The following is a 23,548-nucleotide window of genomic DNA, read 5'->3' on the forward strand; positions in this document are numbered from 1 at the left end:
ACAGCAACATTGCTTATTTTGCAGTTTTGCAGGTAGATAAACACTTACTATATAGTTTATAAGTATTTCTTTTGTATTTTTCAACAAATGTAAGTTGTTCTAAAGTATCCACAACTGCATCCTCAGTTTACTTACTTATCACACAGTTTAATAGAGCTGTAATAATGTTTAATTATCAATGACTAAAGACATGAACAGTGTGTTAAAAAGCATATAAATACGCATATAAATAGTGGCAGAATCTAACTTTATTTAGTCAAGTACTATTCGTGTGCTTCAGTACTATTCTGAGGTACATGTTATGCTACTTTATACTGCCACTTCATTACATTTTTAAATATTGTTTACTCCACTATCTGAGTATCTTAGTAATGGTTAAATTATGCTTTCGCGTTAATGAATCAGAAACACTCTGAATGGTTCCACTTTGCATAGACTACTTTAACTTCTGATACTTTCGCTGCAATGCTAACCACTTAACCACATTAACTTGTAATGGAGCATTTGTATACCGTGCTATTGCTAAGTGCTTAAGTTATAGCTCAGAGGATAGAGTGGGTCGGTGGTTCGATCCCAAGCCCCTCATGTCTTCCAAATGTCCTTGATCAAGACACTGAACCCTCTGGCACTTTGAAACCTACTGCTCCTACTTACAGTAGGATGGGTTAAATGAAGAGGTCAAATGTAATGTATTTATCTGTATGTACCTGTATGACGACGTTTTAAAAAGGTGCTCAATACTTCTTCAGACTAGAAAGTGTTAAAACATGTGTCAATTGACTATATACTAATTATTTATGCTACATGTATTTGTTATTCAAAATTTCCAAAGTATTCAAGGGGAGCTGTCTTTTCAATATTTTATTTTGGAAAGCCCAACCGGAAGCTGCTCCGGTGACAGAATGAATGACATCTGTGAACTTCCGGTAGACACCGAGGAGGAGGAGCCTAAAACATCCGAGAAGAAGAAGAAGGAACCGTCCAGTGACGGTGGAAGCCAACTGACAGCAGCATTGTAACAAAAGAAAAATAAGCAAATATTACTCGGCAGCTCGTTTGTGGTAAGTTTAAACATTTTGAGTTTTCGTCCCCGTTGCGCTGCAACGTTTTGTTTTGTCTTTTTAAACAACATAAAAGCGGAGGTGATGAACTTGACCGCAGTGCACGTTAGGTACAGTGTGAATACAGCTCTACTGTATGTGATGTCACGTAGAACTATTTACCAAATTAAACCCAGCTTGTACACGAACCAGTTGCTCATCATACTTCTGATAGTATCAGGGCAGGAGGAGAGTATATGAATATATGTGTTACAACTAATAACTTAATTAAATAACAACAATGACAACTCTGGTAGATTCCCACGTGAGCTACAGTTTACAATGCCAACAATGTCAATAATTCACTGGCTCGACCGCTTCCATTGTGGATATTTGCTTTCAGGGAATTGTGATTTTCCCACTATTTTCTGACATTTTATGGATCAAATAGTTTTACAAAATAACAGATAAGTCGTTAAGGAAACTGATGTTGCACCACTTAATCCAGAGAGCAGGCAGTTCTTCACATTTGCAAAGCTGTCACCAGCTAATTCTTTGCTAAAGCGTCACAATTGGAAGCGGTGAACTTGTCTTGTCTCTAGATAAACTAATTTAATAATAAACTAGTGATTGAAGCGCTGGTGAGTTCCTCTTCAGCGTCCTTTAACATATGACAGCACTATCACCTAATGCTGATATGATACAGCAAAGTCCTGTCGTCAACAGAGAGATGCTGACCTCATCTGAACAGTGACCAGAGCTCGCCATCCCCAGACCAGCCGAGAACAGGACCGCAAGGACACACGACCAGACCGATCATGGCCGGCAGGCAGCAGAGACCTGCAGCTGCTCCCGACGGCTCAGCAGAGGCCAAAAAGACCAGAGCCAATGAGAAGAAGTGCTGTGAGTGGTCTGTTTCTGTTGACGCATTACCTGAGGCCTGTTTCTGTATTAATGCACCTTACAGTATTCAATATAACGTACTCTCAGCGGGCTGTGTAAATTGTGAACTTTTTAAATCACGTTTCCTGCTCTGTTGGCCACGAGTAAAGAGAGGTGATAAGGTCTCGGCAGGCACTGATTGTTAAATGTCAACTTTGACATACCTTTTGACATTATTGCTATGTATACAGTGTGTGGGTGTATTTGTAAAAGCAGGTACTGCAACACATACTGTTCCTTTTTGAAGCACAGCAACACTGCAATGTGCAAAGTCGACATTCAGATTCAGCTGGTGAAAATGTCACTAAGCTCGGCTTCATTTTAACTTCAGACTTTGATGAATCTTTAACCAGGGAAGTGAAATGTACAGAACTATTCTGCCTGCTCCATACTTGTAGACATGTTCGTACAATCTAGAGGTAAGACGAGTCTCGTCACGTCTTTGTTTTGATAGATTTGTTTCCCCTGAGCTGAGGACTGTCTGTTGTGGACACTGAAAGAAAACAGAGGAAAAAAAACAATCTGTTAGAAGTATTTTCCATTTCGTGTCCCGGCCCTCAAGGTTACACTGGAATACTAAACCGGGTCGCTTAGCAGCCGGACTATGAGAAACATTAACCAGCAGTCAAGAGACGACGATGGTATGACGGAAATGTTACACTAAGCAGGTAGATGAACACGGCAGGGGTGACATTGGATTATCTCACAACCTTCACCCTCTCCTTGCTGCCAGTGTGTACTGCACATTAGTGTGTGTACAATATGCATATCAACCCTATTATTGTTATAAACGGGACATTTCAGGGGCAAGTTTAAAGTAACGATGAGGGCAATTGTTAAACAGTTTATACCCTTGAATGCTTAATAACTAACACCTCTGGTTGTGTTTTTGTGTGTGTGTGTGTCTGTGTGTGTGTGCAAACTGCAGCTTGGGCCTCCTACATGACCAACTCTCCAACTGTGATAGTGATGATTGGGTTGCCCGCTCGAGGGAAAACCTACATGTCCAAGAAGCTGACACGCTACCTCAACTGGATTGGAGTGCCAACGAAGGGTCAGTACGTATGTTGTAATGTTTGATCCGTCCACAGGCAATGCAAACAATAAAAAAAAAAACCCAGTTAGGATTGGATTCAGAGCCTCAGTGAGCCCTGTGAAATACCAGTCGCTGTATGTTATTTTTGGAAGGTGCAGTGCAGACGTGCATCTAACTTGAATCAGGGTGGCACCATGATGCACTGCTTTCTATTTTTAACCACCCGGGACGATACCTTTAAAGTTCTTGTATAAGCTGCCCGGAAACATGACTCAGGTGGATACCGCTGGTATGACCTGTGAGCGTCTCCTCTTTTGCCGTTTCTTTTGTGTTTCTCTTTTTGTATTGTTTGTGTCCTAACATGTGGAATTGTTTTGATGTGAAACTGCTGCCATCTTGACCAGGAAGAAGAGATCTTGGTTTGACTTTTCTGTCTAAACATAGCATACATAAAAAAAACAACCGATTACTTATCTGAAAATGTTATGCTTAAGGCAATCCTTTGTGAATTTATAGTTCAGTACATGTCACCACCCCCTTTCAGCTGGCTCAGTCTGCAGTTGTAGGATTATGGTTTCACATGAATGGAATGCAGGAGAACTGGTTTGGCAGACTCGGTTGAGATGAAAGCCACCGCCTCGACGCAGCCATAAAGTAATCCTTGTCACTGACTTTGCATTCTCTTTTTCTGGCTCTCTTTCTCTCTCTCTGTTCCCTCTGCAGTATTTAACCTTGGCGTCTATAGAAGAGAGGCAGTGCAGTCGTACAAGTCCTACGACTTCTTCAGACATGACAATAAAGAAGCAATGGAAATTAGAAAGTGAGTAGGAAAGCTTCTCTTCGCGTTGACCCAATTTGGTGGCATACATTCAATCCTTTCCCTTTTGACTTCCTGATCACTGTATTGATTATGCTTCCACAGGCAGTGTGCTCTAGTGGCCCTGGAGGATGTCAAGGCCTATCTGAATGAGGGAGGCCAGATCGCTGTAAGGACACAAAACACTCAATCTATTGTTTATGGATATGAATTGATTTGGGCTGAACATCTTGTGTTGTCTGTCAGGTGTTTGACGCCACCAACACCACCAGAGAGAGGAGGGAGCTCATCCTTAGTTTTGCTCAGGATAATTCATACAAGGTCAGAGTTATGTTCATGATTTCACCATTTAGAGTCAGTGTATCTTCACGTGAATTCTGAATTTCTAATGATTAACGCCTTTTGTTAGGTGTTTTTTGTCGAATCAATATGTGACGATCCCGACGTCATCGCGACAAATATCCTGGTAAATGATGCTTTTATGATTCTTTTTGTTTTTGAAAGTTACAAGCACAGTTTCGTCCTCGTTGGATGTTGTGGTGCATCATCTCTACACATGTTTCTCTCACAAAAGGACGTGAAGGTGTCCAGCCCAGATTACCCTGAGAGGGACAGAGAAAGCGTCATGGAGGATTTTCTGAAGCGAATAGAATGTTATAAAGTGACCTACAAACCTTTGGATCCGGACGCACACGACAAGTAAGAAAGCTTCAAGCGGAAAGTCTTTTATGGCTAACTGTCCTCAGTAGTTTCCTTGTGTTGGCCTTGTAGATGATTTCTCTTTATGGGGGTAAGAACAGAACAGAACACACCGTCCACCAGGTGGAAACAGGAGCTAATTTAAAATCTTGTTGGTTATCGTCTATTATTTAATGGGTTGTGATTTGAGGAGCTGGTATACGATAAATCCTAAAGTACTAAAGAAAAAAGATTCCTAAAGAAATATCAGGATATTCGGACGACACCAAAAGTACCAGATATCCCTTCGCCCTTCGAGTCTTGAGATACCGCACTGACTCACTTTCCGTTGTCCTCTTTTCTCTCTGACACGCAGGAACCTCTCCTTCATCCAGGTCATCAATGTCGGCCGTCGTTTCTTGGTCAACAAGGTGCAGGACTACATCCAAAGTAAAATAGTGTACTACCTCATGAACATCCACGTACACTCCCACTCTATCTACCTCTGTCGGCACGGAGAGAGCCATCACAACGTGGAGGGACTCATCGGGGGAGACTCTGAGCTGTCAGAGAGAGGGAGACAGGTGCTCTAACAATTCATCCCGCTCTTACATTTGTACACTGGGTAAAGAAAGCCGCATCTCCAAAAGGAAGTGTTTGACATTTTTGGAAGCGCACTTAATTAATTATGATACCATTTTTATATGTATTTTTTTAAATATGAAGCAGCAGCTTTTATTAGTAAAGACAGGAAACGGCTACTCTGGCTCTTTTCTTTTTTTACGCATCAAAACAAAAGAGACAGAGTGTGTCAGTTAGCTAGCTGTTTCCCCCTGTTTCCAGTCATTGTGCTAAGCTAAGCTAACTGGCTGCTGGCTGTAGCTTCATATTTATTGGACAGATATGAGAGCGGTGTCAGTCTTCTCATATAACTCTGAGGAAGAAAGATAATAAGCGTTTGTGCCAAAATGTCAAGCTAGTCCTTTAATATACTGTCCAGAACAACTTGAGAAGCTTTTGAAAGTCATACAACAACACATTGTAAACACATTGTAAACTATTTGTTTTAGCATAAAACCAGTAAGAGGAAGAGAATATTTCTAACTTCTGTTTTGTGTTTGGGTGTCTCTTCTCCAGCATAAACGTCTCTTTCGTATGTCCTCCTGTCAGTTTTCAGCAGCACTGAAGGGTTTTGTTCAAGAGCACCATCTGTCAGACCTGAAGGTTTGGACGAGCCAGCTGAGACGCACCATTCAGACGGCGGAGGAGCTGGGAGTTCCCTACGAGCAGTGGAAGATCCTCAATGAAATAGATGCTGTAGGTGCCCTCATGTATAACTGAAGAGACAGGCGTTCACTGTGAGAACGTGTGTTTTATTAGCCTGCTTTGTGTTTCAGGGAGTGTGTGAAGAAATGTCCTATGAGATTATTGAGGAAACGTACCCAGAGGAGTTCGCCATGAGGAGCCAGGACAAGTACCATTACCGCTATCCGGGAGGAGAGGTAACAGCCTTCTCTTTATCGTTATCTTTCTCGAACCTGACGGATTAGAGTCTGTTACGCTTTAGCCCATCATGTTTCTTTGGGCCTCTGCACCGGCGACAGCCGTGGCCGGAGGCTTTATGTTTATCGGTTTAGTCGTCGTTCTCGTTCTCGTGAATGCGTTATCTCAGGAACGCCTGGAGGGGATTTCTGCACATTTGGCACTAACCTCCACCTGGACTCAAGGAATGACTATTAGTGGTTTTAGTGGTCAAAGGTTTTTGGCCACAACTCAAGAATGTATGGGCTAATTATGCAGAGGATAAAATGATGACATTTTGGACGTAAACGTTGTAATTGATTGATTTTTGACCATTTAATGAGGTTTCGCTCTAGAGACCTCCATCTGAAAAAACATAGTTTTTTAGATATGATTATAAATATAGTTGTCAGTGGAGGAAGTGAAACCTATGATCAGTCACTGTTATGACTCTTACTCACGTTGACTGGTCGGTGGAGACACACGACCACAAGGCGGTAACTCTTTTTTTAATAATAAACTGGAGAATGATCTTCAATAAAAGCTGAATTAAACTTTGATGTACCTTTTTGGCTCTAGTCCTACCAGGACCTGGTTCAGCGTCTGGAGCCGGTCATCATGGAGCTGGAGCGACAGGGCAACGTGCTGGTCATCTGTCACCAGGCCGTCATGCGCTGTTTGCTCGCCTATTTCCTGGACAAGAGCGCAGGTAACAAGCAGAAACCGAAACATGACACGAGCCGAGACAAAGCCTCACATTATAGAAACATATTTACAGTAAACTGCTGAGTCTCTGCTTACAGCTGTTTTTATCATTTATCTAAAACTTGTATGATCATTCTACTCAACTCCTCTTTAACAAAAGGGCTTATTGAAGAAATTGAAGATCACATTGTTCCCCTGAGAACACATTCAACGCCACAACATTTAGTGACATTGAAATGTCACGACTGACCAAGACTCATCCAAAGTGGATGCACAAGCACAGTCGCACCAGTCTAGTAGTCTCTACACAAGCTTCGGCTCTTTTGGTTGGTTGTAATTTGGCCTTTGACAGGCTGCTGTTAGTTGGCGTTTCTCCGCCCGAAGCTCCAGACCACAGCTGTTTAAAACGGACCCTCTCAGTAATTAGATCTGTAATCGCAGTAGTGATTTACCTGTGGGTGGTTCCAATGAAATAGATCATGGCTGTAAATGTTTCAGCAGCATTTTGACAGAGGATGGTAAGGAAACATATTTTAGAAACACAGTCTGACCTCATGAACTGGAAATCAAGGAATAACACACACATCACACACTGGAGAAATTTAATGATAGAGTATATTTCAATGGAAAATCTAACCTCCTCCAGAACACCACTCCATCTGGTCATCCATCACCACGTTTTTTTCAAACGTGACACCACCTATCCTATTAATATAACATTTGTATAAGTATATATATATTTTTATGTATTTAGTATTATTATTATTGACCTTTGGGTCGTGGTTTGCTGCCAGTGGTCGGGGCGATACTGCCCCTGACTTTGTTTACGTTAAAAGCCTTTTCTTTTTCCGGACGTTATTATTTTATAATTTATGTAATTTGCCCTTATTTATGTACTTTCCTGTTTGTTTTTTTGTTTTTTGTTTTCCCATCTCAAAAGGCTCAAGGACACACACACACACACACGCACACGCACCGTTCTCCCATACACTGACTATATGATGTTTGCTGGCTTGTATCCCACTGTTCTTGTCGTCCTCTTGGTCTCTTGTCTTGCGATAAATAATTTAAAAAAAGAAAAGGAAAAAAAAAGAAACACAGTCTGACACAGTGTATTCTCTGATGTCGCCACAAGAGGACGCCACCGTCGGGTTTCTTCAAATGCAGCGCAAAGATAACTCAAAGCGTTTGGCTCGACCCAAACAAAGAACTGTTACCGTAAACAGTTACAGACTCGTCTTGTTTATAGGTTCATCAAACTTTGGACTAATCCTGAGCTACATCAACAGATACACATTAATGGATAGTCTACAATATTCAGACTCCACTCTTGCTTAAAGTTGTGTGGAGATGATTCATATTAAAGCAAGACAATGATATTAATCAGGCACTGAATCATGACCTCAAACATACACTTTGACTGTGTGTCAAAAGACTCCGTGACGCTCTAAAAGAGAGACTCAGAAATGATGACTCCTCCAATTTTACTGATGTCCAGACAGTTTTGTACACTAGAAAAGACAAAGAAAGGAAATGCAGAATGCTGGAAGGGACAGATTCTCCACGTATTCACTAAAGAGATTTCAGATTTTGTTCCTCTTTTCAAGTTATCCACTTAAAATGAATCTCAGTTTCTCTATTTGAAGACACATTAAGATCTCATTGATCCACTGTTTGAACGAGGGAGGGCAGGTAGCCTCCCACCGAATGAGGATCACTCGTCAAGCTCACAATGCTGTCGCGTTCCACGCTGTCAGAAATCCTGACCGGATCAGAAACACTAACCTCTATTTTGCCTTTTTGGAGTTTTGTTTAAAACTAGTGAAGTTACAGGGTTGCACTCAAGAGAGTTCTTGATAGTGGACTCAGGCTTTTGGATGGCATTGTTCTTATAAGATAATTGTACGTAACAGCCCTGAGTAATAACTGGGTGGGTGGAGTGGAACATGCTGCTCAATATCAAATCCATAATTAGGGATGAGGTTTCGTCAGTCAGCAGAGGAAGTGGCTGCATCATCTCCGCCACAGCGTGATGACTGCAGAGACCAAACAGTGTGGGTGCAGCTCTGACTGGCATATCATCCCACTGCACCCCCGTATGGGACAAGTAGCACTGCAGTCTAAATACAGCTCCACGCATCCGAAACACAAACATGACCTAAAAACAGAGTCTCGTGTTTTTTTCTTTCTTTTCTTGGCACAGATGATCTGCCCTACTTGAAGTGTCCCCTGCACACTGTCCTAAAACTCACCCCTGTTGCGTACGGTAAGTCCCTTCACTGTTCACAAGTCGACTGAACGTCCTCCTCTGTTGGGTTGTGACGTATTGTTCTCCTGTCTCCCCTCTTCTAGGTTGTACGGTGGACATGTTTGACCTGAAGGTTGAGGCTGTCAACACTCACAGGGACAGACCATTAGTAAGCTCGTGAAGTTTTTTAATTAAGTTCTGTCATAAACACACTGTGACGTTTGTCTCAAGTTGTCAGTCGAGTTCAGTAATGCACGTTTCTCGTGCGTGCAGCCAGTCGAACCAGTCACCCCCTACATCATGACTATACAAACTGACTACGGCTTTATTTAGATCAAACCAACATTATACAACTTCCAGGAGTCTTTACCTCAAAAGTCCTTCCATCAGATATATTAAGAACGTGTTTCATAAATGTCTTTTGTTAGCTTCAGACAGAGCCAGGCTGTCTGGTTCCTCCGGTCATATAGAAAGATGCTTGTGCCTCACAAGGAATTTAGATTTTTAAAGTCTTTTTTTGGCTATTTACTCGAACCAGTGATGTTGCAGTTCACGGTCAGTGCCGACGCTGTGGGCATGCTTCATGCTGTGTACATGTTTTTGTATCATTCATACATCTGGCCTCTGGACTTTTCAAACTCCATCCCCCGACAGGGAACTGCATGTTCATTAGTGATCTGTGTTTATCCCGGGAATCCCAACGACACTTTCAGAGGCTTTTTGTCTTTATTTCCTAATCCGCCCGCTTCATATCTGCTCCCCGGTCGTAGAGTTTGTCTCTGATGAGTGACGACTGTTGAAATCCAAGAGTCCTAGACAGAGTGGGTGTTAACACATAAACACGTTAACTGAGAAAGCTCTTGTTAAATGGGCTGAGAAATATCCGGTCTGCTGAGACCAAAATAACAATGGTCTTTGTATTCATGGCTGTTTGTCTCAGTGGTTGTTTTTCTCTCCTGGCTCTCCAGCAGTCACTTCCACAGAACACAGTGACTTCAGAGCTTCAGTAGGAGAGGTTTAATTGGTACAACACACACAAAAACACATGTGTTAATCAGCCCACCTTGTCTGTCTGCTCTTCACTACCCAGAATGCTGTGCCGCCAGCGTTCATCCGACGAAACAGCTTCACCCCGTTGTCCAGCCAAGACCAGATTAAACGGCCGCGCCTGTACAGCGTGGGCAACCCTTCACACGCTCGCATGTCCCAGCCTCCTACTTTACCCAGCATGCAGTTCTCTGAGGCATCCGAGGGGGCAGAGATGCTACAAAGCGAGGTCAGTGCAGTGAGTATATCATTTTAAAGATGTTGTAAATGGAGGAAACAGTAAATGAATAAATAGGAAAACTAAGGAGCTATGAAACAGCAGTAAGGGAACGATGAATAGTAAAATACATTTTAGTTTATCAACAGAGAAGTATAACTCTTTATGTTTAGTTGTATTGAATAACAAAGTGGCCTTCACACACATCTTGGATGTGATTTTTGTCCGTGTTGCCTCACGAAGTGACCTCTCTTAAATGTTCTGTAGCTCATAAACTGAATAAATGGACAGACAGGGAGTGTTTCACTCCAGCTGGTGACCTCAGATTTTACTATTAGCTCAAGTTCAGTCGCTGCCAGTCAAAACAAACGCCTCAGTCTCCTGGTTTGGTGTTTTTCTTAACGCTTTCTGCCTTCCCCCTTTTTCTGTCCTGCAGCAGGACTCTGTGAACGGTTTCGGTGCAGCAGTCACAGGCGACCGGATTTAAAGAACCACAGAAAGAGGTATTTTCAACCTCTTGTTTATCACGTGGAACATCTGTGATCTCCACCTCGAATATCTCACATCTTTGTTCTGCCATTTACTCCAGGCTTTTCTCCACATGGATGCATCTCCAGTTCTGAAGACCAGCAGTAACATGCCCCCCCCCCCCATTACATTCTTAAACACTGTATCTGTGTAACCATGTGTTATCTCTTTGTTTTTTTGTTGGATAGGTTGTGTGTGTGTGTGTGTGTTAGTGTGCACATACATACATGAACTCAACGCCTTTGCACAAAAGCCTTCATGTCAAGGCTGCGATCCAGCTCAGATATAGAATGTAGAGGAAGTAGAAGACCCTTGTACACTCCACATACTGTAGTCTACAGTCATCTTATGCTGTATTAGATGTAGAACATGTTGATTGTGAATTTTACACCTCTTTTTAGTTGTATTGTAAGAGACTGCCTCTCTTAAAGGAAGCCATGTACAGCCTTAGTTTGTCCTCACATTCTTTTCTTGAAGTTACCTTTTCAACATTCCCAGGTGACGTGCGTCCTTCCTCGGGCGGCCTGACAAGATGTAGTAATAATTTAATTTTGTAGTGTAATTTAAAGCTTATTAAGCTTGCAGTAGGCAGACACGGGCTGTAAAAAGTAATGAAATGTTTCGTCTTGCCTTGTGAAAAAACATTGAAGCAGCTACTGTGCTTATTTCCTCTGTGACAATTATTCTGCTCTTCTCTTCATTTGTGTTTTGCCTTCCACTCAAATACCAGCTTTACTATATTCAGCTGTTCACTGTGTCGATGTCAAGCTGAGGACATTTGAGTTCCATGAAACTGATGCAAATATTTCAAACACAAAGTGCTCCTGAATTCTTATGCATTTTAATTCTTCATAGCTAAAAAGTAAATCAATCGAATACACTGTATGGTAATTACTAGCTTCATAGTAACCACATGGGTAACATCTGTTCACATGACTTTGATTAGAATATCAGCAATAAATCAACATTTGGGGAAAAAAAGTGCCTTTATTGAAAGGACTACAAGGCTGTGACAATAGGATTGAATGTCTTAAAACGAGCTGCTTGTTGAACACTGTACCGTACATGTTTCCTTTAGTAAAGTTAATTTTATCGCAGTTGACTTCTCTTTATTTTGGCCTCAGAAAAGTCTTTTAGTTTGGAGATGAAGTGTGTGTGAGCTCACTGGGAGTCGCCTTTCTGTTTGCTAAACTTCACGTCCCCAAAGTAACATCACCAGTTGCTCAAAGAACAAGAGGGAATTCTCAGTACAAGATGTATACATCTTCCAAATCTAGATTTCTGAATTATGTGTTTATGGTCAAATGGGGCTGTTAAATGTAACTGTTGTAATGTGCACGTAACATTTCTCTTTCTTCTCAAAGTGGATGAGACAGAAGTTGTACCGTCCCTTTTTTGTAACAAAAACAATGATGCAACTCTCATTTCTATGTCCATTAGGTTTTAAATGATGATATGATGCTCTCATGATTTACTAAATATTTCTGATCCAACACTGACATACGGTTCAGTTGTCACAAACATTATCACTGAGTCACTCCTGAGTTCTGTATAAAATACGGACAAACAAACCTCTGTGTGGCATGACAATTAAGTTGTGTCTTGGAAATGATTATTCTTGCTCTGCTCCCTGAGTGTTTAAAATGATGTAAGAAGCTTTAAATGAATGTGATTTACTTTTATAAACTGCAGGGTGAGACATCAGGGAAACGGGGGAGGAAACGTCCCAATCAGTCGTATTCCAGAGAATTTAATCTGCAAGTTGCTTTGACGCCTGAAATGGTCCTTGACTGTGTAGAGTCCACACTGATTAAAGATATTCAACAAAAAGAAAACAGCTCACGGTCACTTAAACCAACAGACTAAACAATGGCTATAATTTAACTGTCCAGATGCTCAACAGGCCATGACGGTTTGGGGTCAGAGGCCTGTAGCTGACTTTTGGTTTTAATACTCTCAGGCCGGACCGCTACATCATTAGTGTGAGGAGTCAAAACATCTTCATGTGTCAGAGGCAGAGGGACTGTAATGAGATGACACTGTTTCTATTTAGAGCAACTTTATGTTCATGCTGCAAGTCCCTTTGGATGAAAATACTCCTCGGATGGCTGTATAGTTACCAGATTCTGTGTAGATTAAGATGTTTACATTAAAAAAACATGAAGATCTCATAAAACACGACTAAACCTTTTTGGCTTATGGCCCCTTAAACCAAAGCGATGTCTTCTTGTCTGGTCGCAGGTTACATTTGTCTATGAGTTCAGTTCAACCAAAAGAATGGTGTTCCCCTCTAAGATAGTTTGAAAAGTTTCTAGTGACTTAAGAGGATAAAATTATCCAGCATGTTACAACGAAAAGGGAAGAATAGAGAGAGAAAAGTCACGACTTGTCATCTCGTGACCCCATAGATTAACCTTGTTGGGGGTTCCTGACCACCAGGTTGAGAGCCACTGTCATAAAATATACATTAAGTACCACAGATGGAGCGGCTACTATCTAAAGACACTGCTTACATGTAATCCATAATCTGTAACTATAATCTATTTTTTATCTGTTTGTTTCTATTCCATTGTCTTATTTTTCTTTTGTTCTGTTGCTGCTGCTCAGTTGAGGTTACAGACCATAATTCTGTTGTATGACAGTAAAGTGTCTTCAGTCTTGAATCTTGAATAACATTCTAAACTATAGATGTATTAAGAATTGTTATGGCATACTATGCTATGAATTAATATGACTTTTCTAAGACTTTTTATGGCATACTATAATATGACTTTTATAGGACTTTAAAAGACATACATGTAAAGGATCTGTCTGCTGTTTCCACCATTACGGCCGGGGTGTACAATCAGAGTCACGGTGACTCAAAACCACGCTGGCAAATCTCTGTTGTGACGTTGCAGGAACCACCACAAGGACACCAAGCAGTGGTCTGTGTTGATTCAAAATAACCAGAGACAGAGAGGCTGAAAACCCTGCGACCGGGTCAAGAGTCTCATACTGTTCAATTAGTGCACAACTAATGACAGACAAGTTCAAAATGAGTGGAAATGCAAATCTACAATTACATTTTGAAATAAACACTTAGTGAAACTTTGTTCAGTTATTTTATTAAATAGTTTTAGGAAGGTGTTCATTTAACTGTGTGGTCATGTATAGCGACTGTTTGAAGGGCTGTTGAACTGTGTTGTGTCATATTCCTTTTAGTGCCCTGGCTGATCTAAATTAGGTCTACAAAATGTATAAAAATACCTGAATTTAATATTTATTAGACTGGGTTTAGACAAACAATACTAAAGGACGAAATTAACATTAATTTATTTGATTTGTCTATTTGATTTTTATTAGTAAAAGTGCAGTGAGGTTGAAATCTGATGTCTCTAAGTTTATAAGACTTTATTTCCCCTCTAGAACAATGTTGACTTGCTTTCATCTATAAACGTCTAACTTGTTATACTGAATTCATGTGAATGTTTTGGAAAACGTTTGCACACCAAATAGTTTAGCTGCTTGTTTGGCTTGTTTAGGATTACATTGAATTGGTTAAGCCCTTAAAGTTATTGCAGATCACCATTTGGCAACCATGGGCTTTGTTGGGTTTATATTGATTGTTGGAATAACGTGGCAGTGCGTGTGTCCCTGTGTTTGTTTCCGTGTGATGTCGATCCGCTGGGCTGCTCCGGGTGAGCCACCCCTCTTCTATAAATTGCCTGATCCGAGCCTGCTGCTGGCATTTGATTTGTAATCTGTCTCAGAGGATTTATTCACTGCACGGAGCCTCGCGGACTAACAAACATGAGGAACGTCCCGTGGATTTTTCTGGTTTCATCCTTTGCCTTTCTTGCTTCAGGTAAATTCAAGTAAAATCCACATTTCGCACGTTGGGATTCTCATTTATTTATATTTTAACTCTTTGATCTTCTAAAAAAAAAAAAAAATAGCTCAAGTACCAAAGGAATGTTCGGCACCAAAGGAGTACCCGAACACCATCCTAGTGAAGAAATATGCGACCATGCAGAAGTTCCTCAGCGGGGAGAAGGTTTATTATGAATGCGCAGAGGACTTCGCTCCATACAGGGGAGGCCGAGCTGCGCAGTGTGTTGGTGGCGAATGGACCCAGCTGACTCTAAAATGCGAAAGTAAGTACACTCATTAGCTGTTAAAGAGAGGCTAAATGTTTTTATTTTATTTTAAATGACAGATCAACACCCCGAAGCCCCCTAGCGGCCATGGGAGGGAAGCTACGTGTTATTCCAACACATTTATTAATAAGATAACTGAAAATTAAGAACCAATAAAACATTTTTAAAAAAACGTCTGAATGCCTAGCAAGGTACAAAAAGAAAATGAATTTAGTTGTGCAATTTATTTATGCAGTTTCTTTTTTATTCAGATTTTACCTAAACCTTTACGTTGGATTAAAGGTTCACATCGATGGGTCTTAAATCAATGCTCATGCACCCAATGGATTCATTTGTTGCCTTTTTAAAAACTCCACGAGACCAACGTTTCAACAATGCTGAATAAAAAAAATAGTCCTTAGTTTGTTGACCTGATTCACCCTTTTCCAATCCTACGTAGCCTTTAGTACATTGCAGTACCTATCCGTTAAACCAGGGGTGTCAAACTCAATCACAGAGAGGGACAAAATAGGACTACGTTGAAGGCCAAATGGGGTTCTTCCAAACGTGCAGAGCGTTTGAGCAGCATGTAGGCGGAATTGAGGCATCGTTTCGGGGAATGAAGCTGGGAAACTAGCTACAATCCGCTAAAGCAGGTCTGTAACTCCAGGTTTAATCTCCTGTCAGTCTTCACCACAGGCTTAGCAGAGTTATGGTTCTTTTCTTTACTCAAAATACATAAATAAAGTAGTAGAAATACAACAAAAAGAAAAAAAGTGTTACTCCCCGTCGGGGAATCGAACCCCGGTCTTCCGCGTGACAGGCGGAGATACTGTCCACTATACTAACGAGGAGGAGCGTAAAACATCACCTGACCTCATCCAACCAATCAATGGGCTGAAACAGAGTAGCTAATGAATATTAATTAGGTGTGAAGTGTGTTTTAAATTTAAAAAGTATAGTTTGTAAAACGCTGCTTCACTGTGATGAAAAAAAAGTCCAGTTGCGCAATAAAAAAATCAGGGGAGCCTCTAAAAATGTTACCTTTTGATGTCTAAAGAGGTAAATATTGTACTTTTTACTACATCTCAGAGGTAAATATTGTACTTTTTACAAGTAAATATTGTACTTTTTACTGTACTTAAACCTCAAACTATTTGACAACAATATTTAGAATGTGAAAGACAAACGGAGACAAGCATCTTAAAAATTCCTCATACTTTTGTTTATCTTTAACTAACTTGGTGGTGTTCATTGCTGTTGGACTGTATCTGATGTCTGACTGCAGGATTCACTTGTCTTGAAGTGCAAACTTGCTTCATTTTCTGTTGAGCTGAATGAAAATAAGGAAGCTTATCAAAAGGAGATGTCCCATTATTATTTTAGGAGGTTTTCTCTTCACTTGAACATTAGGAGATGAGTTTAGCTTTTTATGTAATTTCATATTTAGTGTTTGTTAACAAGAGCAACCTATTTGAAAATACTACTGTAAAGCTCATCTCTGTAGACTCCAATACAAACTAATATATAACTTATCTATAACTAATCCCATGGATGAGACAAAACGATGTGAAATCTTCTCATTCTTCCGACAGAGAAATCATGTGGCAATGCCGGGGATCTACCTAATGGGGAGTTTCAGTATGAAGGGAATTCATTCGTCGGGGCGAAGGTTTATGCTAAATGCAAAGAGGGGTAAGTTGAAGTTCAAAGGAAATCCTTAAAACTCTGTTAGAATAAGCCTCTGAATTTGTGATGTGTTCATCTCCGTGTTGACAGATACACTCTGAAAGGATTGGACTACATGATATGCAAGAAGTCTGGCTGGACCGGTGAATTCCCGTCTTGTGTAGGTGAGCAACCGAGCATTAGAGCGTCATCACAGGCGTGCTATCTGAAACCCATTGATACTCTTTACACACTGTGGGCGCTGCACCTTAAGAGGCGATCTAATGCGGACGGTGTCGTGTTCACGGTGAGTGACGACTGTCTGAATGTGACGCACAATTAAGGTGTTTCTGTTTAATCCCTTAAACAAACATTTTCAGAAGACTTCTCATGCACAAAATATTTGCTTCGTGTAAGTAATCAACGTGGGAAGTTTTGTGGCAATATCTATTAGTTAGAATGTTCAGAATTGTCTTGCAAAATGTATGGAATATTACAATACACATCTTTACATGCTGACTTCTTTGAGCGAGAAATCTCCACTTCAGTAGCCAAACTTCCCGGTTTAATTATAATTAGTTAAATTCTCTTTAATTAATCTTTAATCTTCTTCTACAGAGGGGTTTGTTCAGATATCATTCATAACCTGATTTATAGAACTTTTATTCCTAATATTTGATTGGGAATGATAGTATTTTGTGATTTATGGACGAATACAAAGATATCCAAAATTCCCACTGTGAAAACGTTTGACTCTAATATGTCAACAAAATGAAACGAGAACGTGAACCCTGGCTTAGTCCAATGTTCAGATTTCTTTTCTGGAATTTATGCAAATTGTTTAAATATTTGATGAGATAATACCTCATTTACATGTTCTCCATTATGCCAATAAAGTTGTGAAAATAAGTCTCATAAAGTCATATATAATAGGGATGTTTTGGGATTCCATCTGCTGTCCAGGCCTTAATCTACCTACTAATACATTTACCTCCAGGCATAGCAGGAATAGTGCGGTGCAGATACTGTCTTTATCAGACCGTGCCATCAATTTGGAGAAAAATAATTGTAATCTCTTCAGAGGGAGAGGCCACCTGCTCCACTCCTGCAGTGGCCAACTCTGTGAACAGCATCGGAGATGTTTCTGTATACCGAGTGGGAGACTACGTCACCTTCACCTGCAGCCGGGGTTTCCAGCTGGATGGACCTCAGCAGATCACTTGTGGACCCGGCGGCCTGTGGCAACCTCAGCCCCCTCGATGCCTGCCTTCAGCCAATAAAGAAAGTGAGTCTTTCTTTTCTTTTTTTTTTTAGCCACTTGTGTGGTTTATTAAAAAAGAAGTGGTGACACATATGTTCACCCTTTGGTCTGTTCAGCAGAAGGATGCGGTGTGCCAGTCACCACCCGCAAGTCCAACGCCAACCTCGCTGACAGGTACATCACGATGACCTCTTTCAATGGTGTTGACAAAGTCCACTACGTGTGTGACGTCGGATACGTCGCCTCAGGCGGCAGCAGGTATCGCAGGTGTGTCGAGGGAAAGTGGACACCACTGCTGCTAAAATGTGAACGTAAGAACTTTTTTTATGATCCTTCTCAGTCCTAGTTTAGAGATGTATTAATGTTTTTCTGTATTACCCGTTTTAACTTGAACCTTTTTCATGCTCCAAAGGAAGGGCATGTGGCTCTGCAGGAGAGATTCTGAACGGACTGTTTACCTACACTGGAGTGGAGTTTGGAGACACTGCTACAGCTGTCTGCAATGAGGGGTAAAGTCAGAGTACAACAGACTTTGAGCTGTTTGCTGAGGTCATTTGACTTGTTCAAAAGCGCTCAGCACTGTGCAATGAGCATAGAAATATGAGTTAGCCCGCTTCAACGTTCACAGAACACATGAAAATGGCCATTGTTCTGTCTTTCCTGCCTTTCTGAGTTTTGACATGTACTAGTATACTAATACTATAATGTGACTTTTTCAATCTACTATCAATATTTAGGAATCTTTCTGACACACTATACTCTTCATTTTTTATGACTTTTTTTCCGACATGCTTGTCATAACCGGTCTCCTAGGCTATCACAAATATAGAAAAGGACACAATGGACGACGTTTTTATTACAATGGAGTAAACAAATGAGAACAATTGTGAAAGTGTCAGTCAGTAACATCAGTACTGTGAATGTGTGAGCATGATGAAGTGAGGGTGTTGTCAGCCAAAACAAAAGAAGACCAAACCAAGGCATGAACGGACGTCCGCTGGTAGGGATGAGTCCATATGAGCAGGAGAGACCAGAGAGGACTCTGCCACAACCGCGTTTCTTTATGATATACTGACTTTTTATGATGTACCATGTTACTCCATTCTTCATGGCATACTATTTTTTTTTTATGGCACACTTATAGAAATACATTGAACTATATGCTGTGGTTATCTGATGAGTTCAAAAGTACGGTGCTCAGCACTGTTCATTGACCATAGAAACGCAATAAGTTAGCCTGCTTTTATGGTAAACATAAAAATGGCCGCCGCTGAGACTTGATATGTTTGAAACATTGGCCGTCCACCTGTTGATTTGAAAGAGAACGTCCGTTCTACTTGTGCTCTTTTTAACTAAAAGATTTTGCATTCTCCATCTCTGAAACTCACTGAACTCGTTTTTTTGTCACTAGGCATCATCTTGTAGGACGGGCAACCAGAAACTGCATGAGTAAAGGCTGGGACGGACGTGTTCCTGCCTGTGAAGGTGTGGTGATCTTGCATCATTTCTTATGTGGCCTTTAAGTTTCCGTCCTCCTTTAGCCGTGCTGACACTACTGTATCTCTTCCAGCGGTTGTCTGTGCGGAGCCTCCAGGAGTGACGAATGCAGAGATGACAAGCCCTCACGAGCCATCTTACACATACAGGACTGAGATTCGCTATCATTGTCGTGTGGGAACCCTTATTGGACAAAGGAACATTTGGTGCACCAAGGATGGGACATGGAGTAATCCTCCTCCTAAATGCGAAGGTCCTTGACTCTTATAAAGTTCTTAAAAAGATTTATTTAAAAAAAAAGAGCTGTCACTATCTTCTTTGATATGACTAGAATATAAATTGAGTTCTTTTTTTCTCACAGAAATAACATGTCCAGATCCAAATGTGCCAAACGCCTACTGGACGGGAGCTCAATCCAAGCTGTATCGAGACAGGGAGACTATATCAATAGAGTGCATCCCGGGCTACACAAAGACCGGCCCGAGCACCGTTACCTGTGGTGGTGATGGCCGATGGTCACCTGGCCTCCCTCAATGTACCCGTAAGTAATCAATTGTTTTGTGTATGAGTTACATCATATTCTTAGTTTTACAACACTTTTGATTAATTATGATCACATTTTTATTTCAGGACGTCGTTACAACCGGAGGGGCTAATAAGTTAGCTAAAACGGGAAACTACAGTTTTCAATCCAACCTAATAAACCGTTGACCAGCAGTCAGCGGAGGATTGAAATGGTCGTCTCCTAAGCGTCATGTCTTCTTTCTAAAAGTAGTCCATAATAATGCACTAATAATGATCTATATTTTCTTACTTGCTCATAAGACTTGTATAAACTCTTTATACAGACATTAAAATATGTTTGAAATGAAGCTGAAGTACAGTATGTTTATTTCAATAAGTGTCTTGGCTAGTAACAAGTACAAACCTGGTTCATTCACCTCTGTACATAGCTTCTTTTTCTTTTCTTTTTTTTTTTACAGTTGATAATGTTATGTATCATCTCTATAGACTAAAACGGTGAGTGAGCATTTCATGAACAAACAAGCTACAAGAAAATAAGAACACCAATTCCATTCATTTAAAAAGACAATACAAAATCCAGACATTTCTTTACATGAGCAATAACAATTCAAGTGCAAATATCATTATCAACTCTATGATACATCATAGCAAACTCTCGTTAAAAAGGCAACAATTAACACAAAAAAAAAGAACGTTGCAGGAAAGAAGCCGATTCTGGTGGGAGGGGGAATTTTTGGGGCATGTGGGCCGAGGGAGCGCACTGGGGATGCTGCCCGTCGGCCTGTAGTACGCGGACACATTGACCCGTCTAGAGGAACCTGACGTGAGTTCTTCGTGGCTTGGCCCAGCATCGCCCTGGTTTGACAATGTGGTCAAAATCCCTTTTGTCATCCTAAAGTTTGGGTAGCTTACTTAATAAGAGTTTGAGATGATACACTTCATATCCTGTACCACTTATTTTTATTTACACAAATGGGGCCCCCCCCCCGAACCGTTGACTCAATTAAATTTGACAAGGTGTTGGGATAATCATCATGCAGTCATCTATACCAATTTGACTGAAGTGGTGGAGCTAAGGGTTTAGGAATGGTGGGACTAAAGACTAGTCCAGACATATTGAGAGATATTTATTCCCTTTCTTGCTGAGCGTCCTTCTGGAGTCACTGAGGTTTCTAGGCAAACAGAGACTCCAGTAATGTCCTAGCTATAAAATAATGCAACACATAACCCCCACCCCACTGATTAAAACGCTATTTCGTAACTAGTGAGCTTTAGCGGCGCTGGTAGTCGCGGTTTGTTACCTTGGGACAGAGACGGGGCTCGCTGTCTCCCTTCGTTTCCAGTATTTGTGCTAAGCTATCTGTCCGACGAGAGTTGTTTCAATCTCATACGATTCTTGGCAAGAAAGCAAAATAAGCGTATTTCCCAAAAATGTCAAGCAATTCCTTTATCTACTTGGAAGATCCTAACGTGTTAGATTTTTTAAATAATTTGACTCTTTCGGTCGCTGTTTTGAAATCACAATATTTTCTTTTTACACACCAAATGTTCCGTTTTTATTACATTTCTTGACAGACTTTACATTGTTTTTGTATTTCTCTTAATAAGAGCAGTTACACATTGCAACTTAAACATCTTCTGCCCATAGTGACTGATAAATATTTAATAAAATGAGTCTCAACAAGAATGCAGCCTAAATCACATTTCACAAGCTTTGTTGTGGGTCACAAAAAGGGTGTAAGTGAAATGTACGATGTGTTTTTCATTCATTGCACTTTGTACTTAAGTAGGATGACGGGCTCTAAATTTAGTGCACAAGACAAAGTGACCCGTCCTTTTTGGGCGGTCTTTGGAAGAGCTGTCTTCATTGGGACAGAACAAAATGCAAGTGGGGTGTTCAAAGGGAGTAACTGGGTGTCTTTGGATTTGAGACGGGTTGGGACATGAAGGGCAGAAAGTAATTTTGGGGCTCCTGCGTACGAAATTTAGGATTGAAGAATTCAACCCTCGTCTAATTTATTTTCATTATTTACAAGATTGAAATAAAAACACAATAAAACTGGTAGTCTACAGACAGGCAATGTGACATTATCAACTTACTGTGTAAGAACTAAGTGTTTCAGACACGGAGCTTCCTTTAGTTTTAAACCTAGAGACTATTGGTGTGTAGAGTACATCAGAAAGACAATATGAGATTGAAGAATTAAAGTGACCTTTTTAAAAGCAGCAGCAAACATAATGTCCCTCAAAGACATTTCTCTCTCTCTCGCTCTCTCTCTCTCTGAGACATGTTCCACTAGACGTCACACGATCGCATTTCTGTGGCTCTCAATTATTAGTTTGTTATTCATCTCCAAAATGTCCACTATGTTCCTGGACTGATATTTGTATTTGCTTGAAGTTGGCTTAAAAACAAAAGAGCAACAGAAATGATCTGATGGTTGGAAATTCGCTGGTACAGTCTAGACAGACGGAACAAAACATGAACTGTTTTAACAGTAAAACCCTTGAAACTGCTCTAAGAGCTCAAATATAGTAAGGCTTTGAATGACCTGGAACGTAGCTGCGACACAAATTTAACAGCCGCTCCTCCTCGAGGACAGCGCACAGACACTGAAGATGGAACTAGGGGGTTACACAACACTTGCACAACACTTACAGTCATACTTAATGGTAGGCGTTGGAGCTCAGACCACTCATTTAAGCAAATGCAATAACTAGCTCTATCAAGCTCAAACCGCGCTCACAAAACGTCACTCCTACTGTCTGGAATGGGCGTTTCTATTGTTTTCTTTTCGTGGTTTCATTGCACAACAGAAACCAAACCCACTCACATACTCTACATACCCACTAAATGCTTGAGCTCGGGATTGCAGACCTGCGCTGAATGGAGATTGACAAAAAACCTAAAACACAAATTTTCATTATTTCTCAGGTCTGCATAGTGTTTATTGTCAAAAGCCTATGGAAAATAAAGAGAGGGTAAACGTACTGGTATGTTTGTGTTTAAGTCCTGTAAGAGTTGCGGGATGGCGTGGAGAGGGAGGTCTGGGGGGGGAGGGGGGGTCACAATCCCGTGCTTCAGCAGCTGTTTAGGCTTTACTTGTATGGTCGCAGGAAAGCGGACACTTTGCTGCTTATGAGGCGTATGAAGGAGCGAGGAAGCATCTCGTTGGACTCCCGAGTGGTGTACTTAAAGTAGTTGTTTGGGTGAGCCAGCACATCAAAAAGAGTCTTAATCAGTTTTTTATCCTGTGGGGACAAACAGACAGATGTAAACGCAACACTTAAATGCATATTTTCGTCCTTAATAATCCTTTTGAATAACATTTGAAACTATGCCGAGAAGCACATCATTTCAGTATTTTCTGACTAATGCAAGTACATGTGTTTGTTAGCAACATCTTTATTTGGCCGAAAAACCACCTTTCCCAGGTGGTCTCGAGTATCATCAAGAAAAGAAGCCAGACAAACGCAGTAAGAAGTAAATCCACTAACCTTGAGGATTTCTTGATGGTTTTCTGAGGCGTACAGTCTTCCATCTCGCACTATGTCCTCTACGAGCTGTTCATAGTCCTCTGAATTTATAGAAACACAAGATACAATTACTGCTCGTCACAACATGAAATTCTGAGAAACGCTTTTTAAATGAAATGGTCGGATAAGTCCCGGAAGTGAAGTTATAAAGTACAGAGTAACA

General features: G+C 40.8%; 3 protein-coding genes across 5 annotated transcripts in view; 2 read left to right on the forward strand and 1 right to left on the reverse strand.

Moving 5' to 3' along the window:
* The first annotated feature begins 951 nt into the window (after positions 1-951).
* LOC306705966 (6-phosphofructo-2-kinase/fructose-2,6-bisphosphatase 2-like) lies at positions 952-11,876 on the forward strand. Of its 2 annotated transcripts, none has more exons than XM_079172873.1 (17): positions 952-1,061; positions 1,767-1,943; positions 2,911-3,036; positions 3,742-3,838; positions 3,941-4,004; positions 4,082-4,156; positions 4,245-4,301; positions 4,410-4,534; positions 4,890-5,097; positions 5,684-5,830; positions 5,911-6,015; positions 6,614-6,743; positions 8,943-9,005; positions 9,092-9,156; positions 10,078-10,272; positions 10,688-10,754; positions 10,841-11,876. In XM_079172873.1, the coding sequence occupies exons 2-16, from the start codon at positions 1,859-1,861 to the stop codon at positions 10,736-10,738; spliced, it is 1,593 nt and encodes a 530-aa protein (XP_079028999.1). In that variant the 5' UTR covers positions 952-1,061; positions 1,767-1,858; the 3' UTR covers positions 10,739-10,754; positions 10,841-11,876. The 2 variants fall into 2 exon arrangements, with proteins under 2 accessions (XP_079028999.1, XP_079029000.1); XM_079172874.1 differs by having other exon boundaries at positions 10,078-10,263.
* Positions 11,877-14,520: 2,644 nt separating this feature from the next.
* Positions 14,521-20,189, forward strand: LOC306708640 (complement receptor type 1-like). Its single transcript, XM_079176514.1, has 11 exons — positions 14,521-14,626; positions 14,718-14,915; positions 16,493-16,592; positions 16,677-16,750; positions 17,647-17,850; positions 17,943-18,137; positions 18,239-18,335; positions 19,238-19,311; positions 19,397-19,576; positions 19,685-19,864; positions 19,954-20,189. Exons 1-11 carry the CDS (start codon positions 14,572-14,574, stop codon positions 19,977-19,979), a joined length of 1,383 nt encoding a protein of 460 aa, XP_079032640.1. The 5' UTR covers positions 14,521-14,571; the 3' UTR covers positions 19,980-20,189.
* An 8-nt stretch (positions 20,190-20,197) lies between these two features.
* Positions 20,198-23,548, reverse strand: part of scube3 (signal peptide, CUB domain, EGF-like 3) — a 68,620-nt gene continuing 65,269 nt past the window's right edge. For both annotated transcript variants that reach the window (XM_079176495.1, XM_079176494.1), the window contains 2 exons: positions 23,347-23,426; positions 20,198-23,100 (listed from right to left, as the gene is read on the reverse strand). In XM_079176495.1, the coding sequence (XP_079032621.1) occupies positions 22,948-23,100; positions 23,347-23,426 (233 nt within the window). In that variant the 3' untranslated portion in view covers positions 20,198-22,947. The remainder of the gene's footprint in view (positions 23,101-23,346; positions 23,427-23,548) is intronic.

The sequence above is a fragment of the Pholis gunnellus genome, assembly GCF_910591455.1.
Source record: "Pholis gunnellus genome assembly, chromosome: 2".
Lineage (NCBI taxonomy): Eukaryota > Metazoa > Chordata > Actinopteri > Perciformes > Pholidae > Pholis > Pholis gunnellus.

What these genes read in the sequence shown, in the direction of transcription:
- LOC306705966 (XM_079172873.1), top strand. Translation starts at nt 1,859, where the DNA reads ATGGCCGGCAGGCAGCAGAGACCTGCAGCTGCTCCCGACGGCTCAGCA. An exon ending in CTCAGGATAATTCATACAAG is followed by an intron (nt 4,157 to 4,244) that starts GTCAGAGTTATG and finishes GCCTTTTGTTAG; the next exon opens with GTGTTTTTTGTCGAATCAAT. An exon ending in GATCCGGACGCACACGACAA is followed by an intron (nt 4,535 to 4,889) that starts GTAAGAAAGCTT and finishes TCTGACACGCAG; the next exon opens with GAACCTCTCCTTCATCCAGG.
- LOC306708640 (XM_079176514.1), top strand. Translation starts at nt 14,572, where the DNA reads ATGAGGAACGTCCCGTGGATTTTTCTGGTTTCATCCTTTGCCTTTCTT. An exon ending in ACGTGTTCCTGCCTGTGAAG is followed by an intron (nt 19,312 to 19,396) that starts GTGTGGTGATCT and finishes TATCTCTTCCAG; the next exon opens with CGGTTGTCTGTGCGGAGCCT. An exon ending in TCCTCCTCCTAAATGCGAAG is followed by an intron (nt 19,577 to 19,684) that starts GTCCTTGACTCT and finishes TTTTTCTCACAG; the next exon opens with AAATAACATGTCCAGATCCA.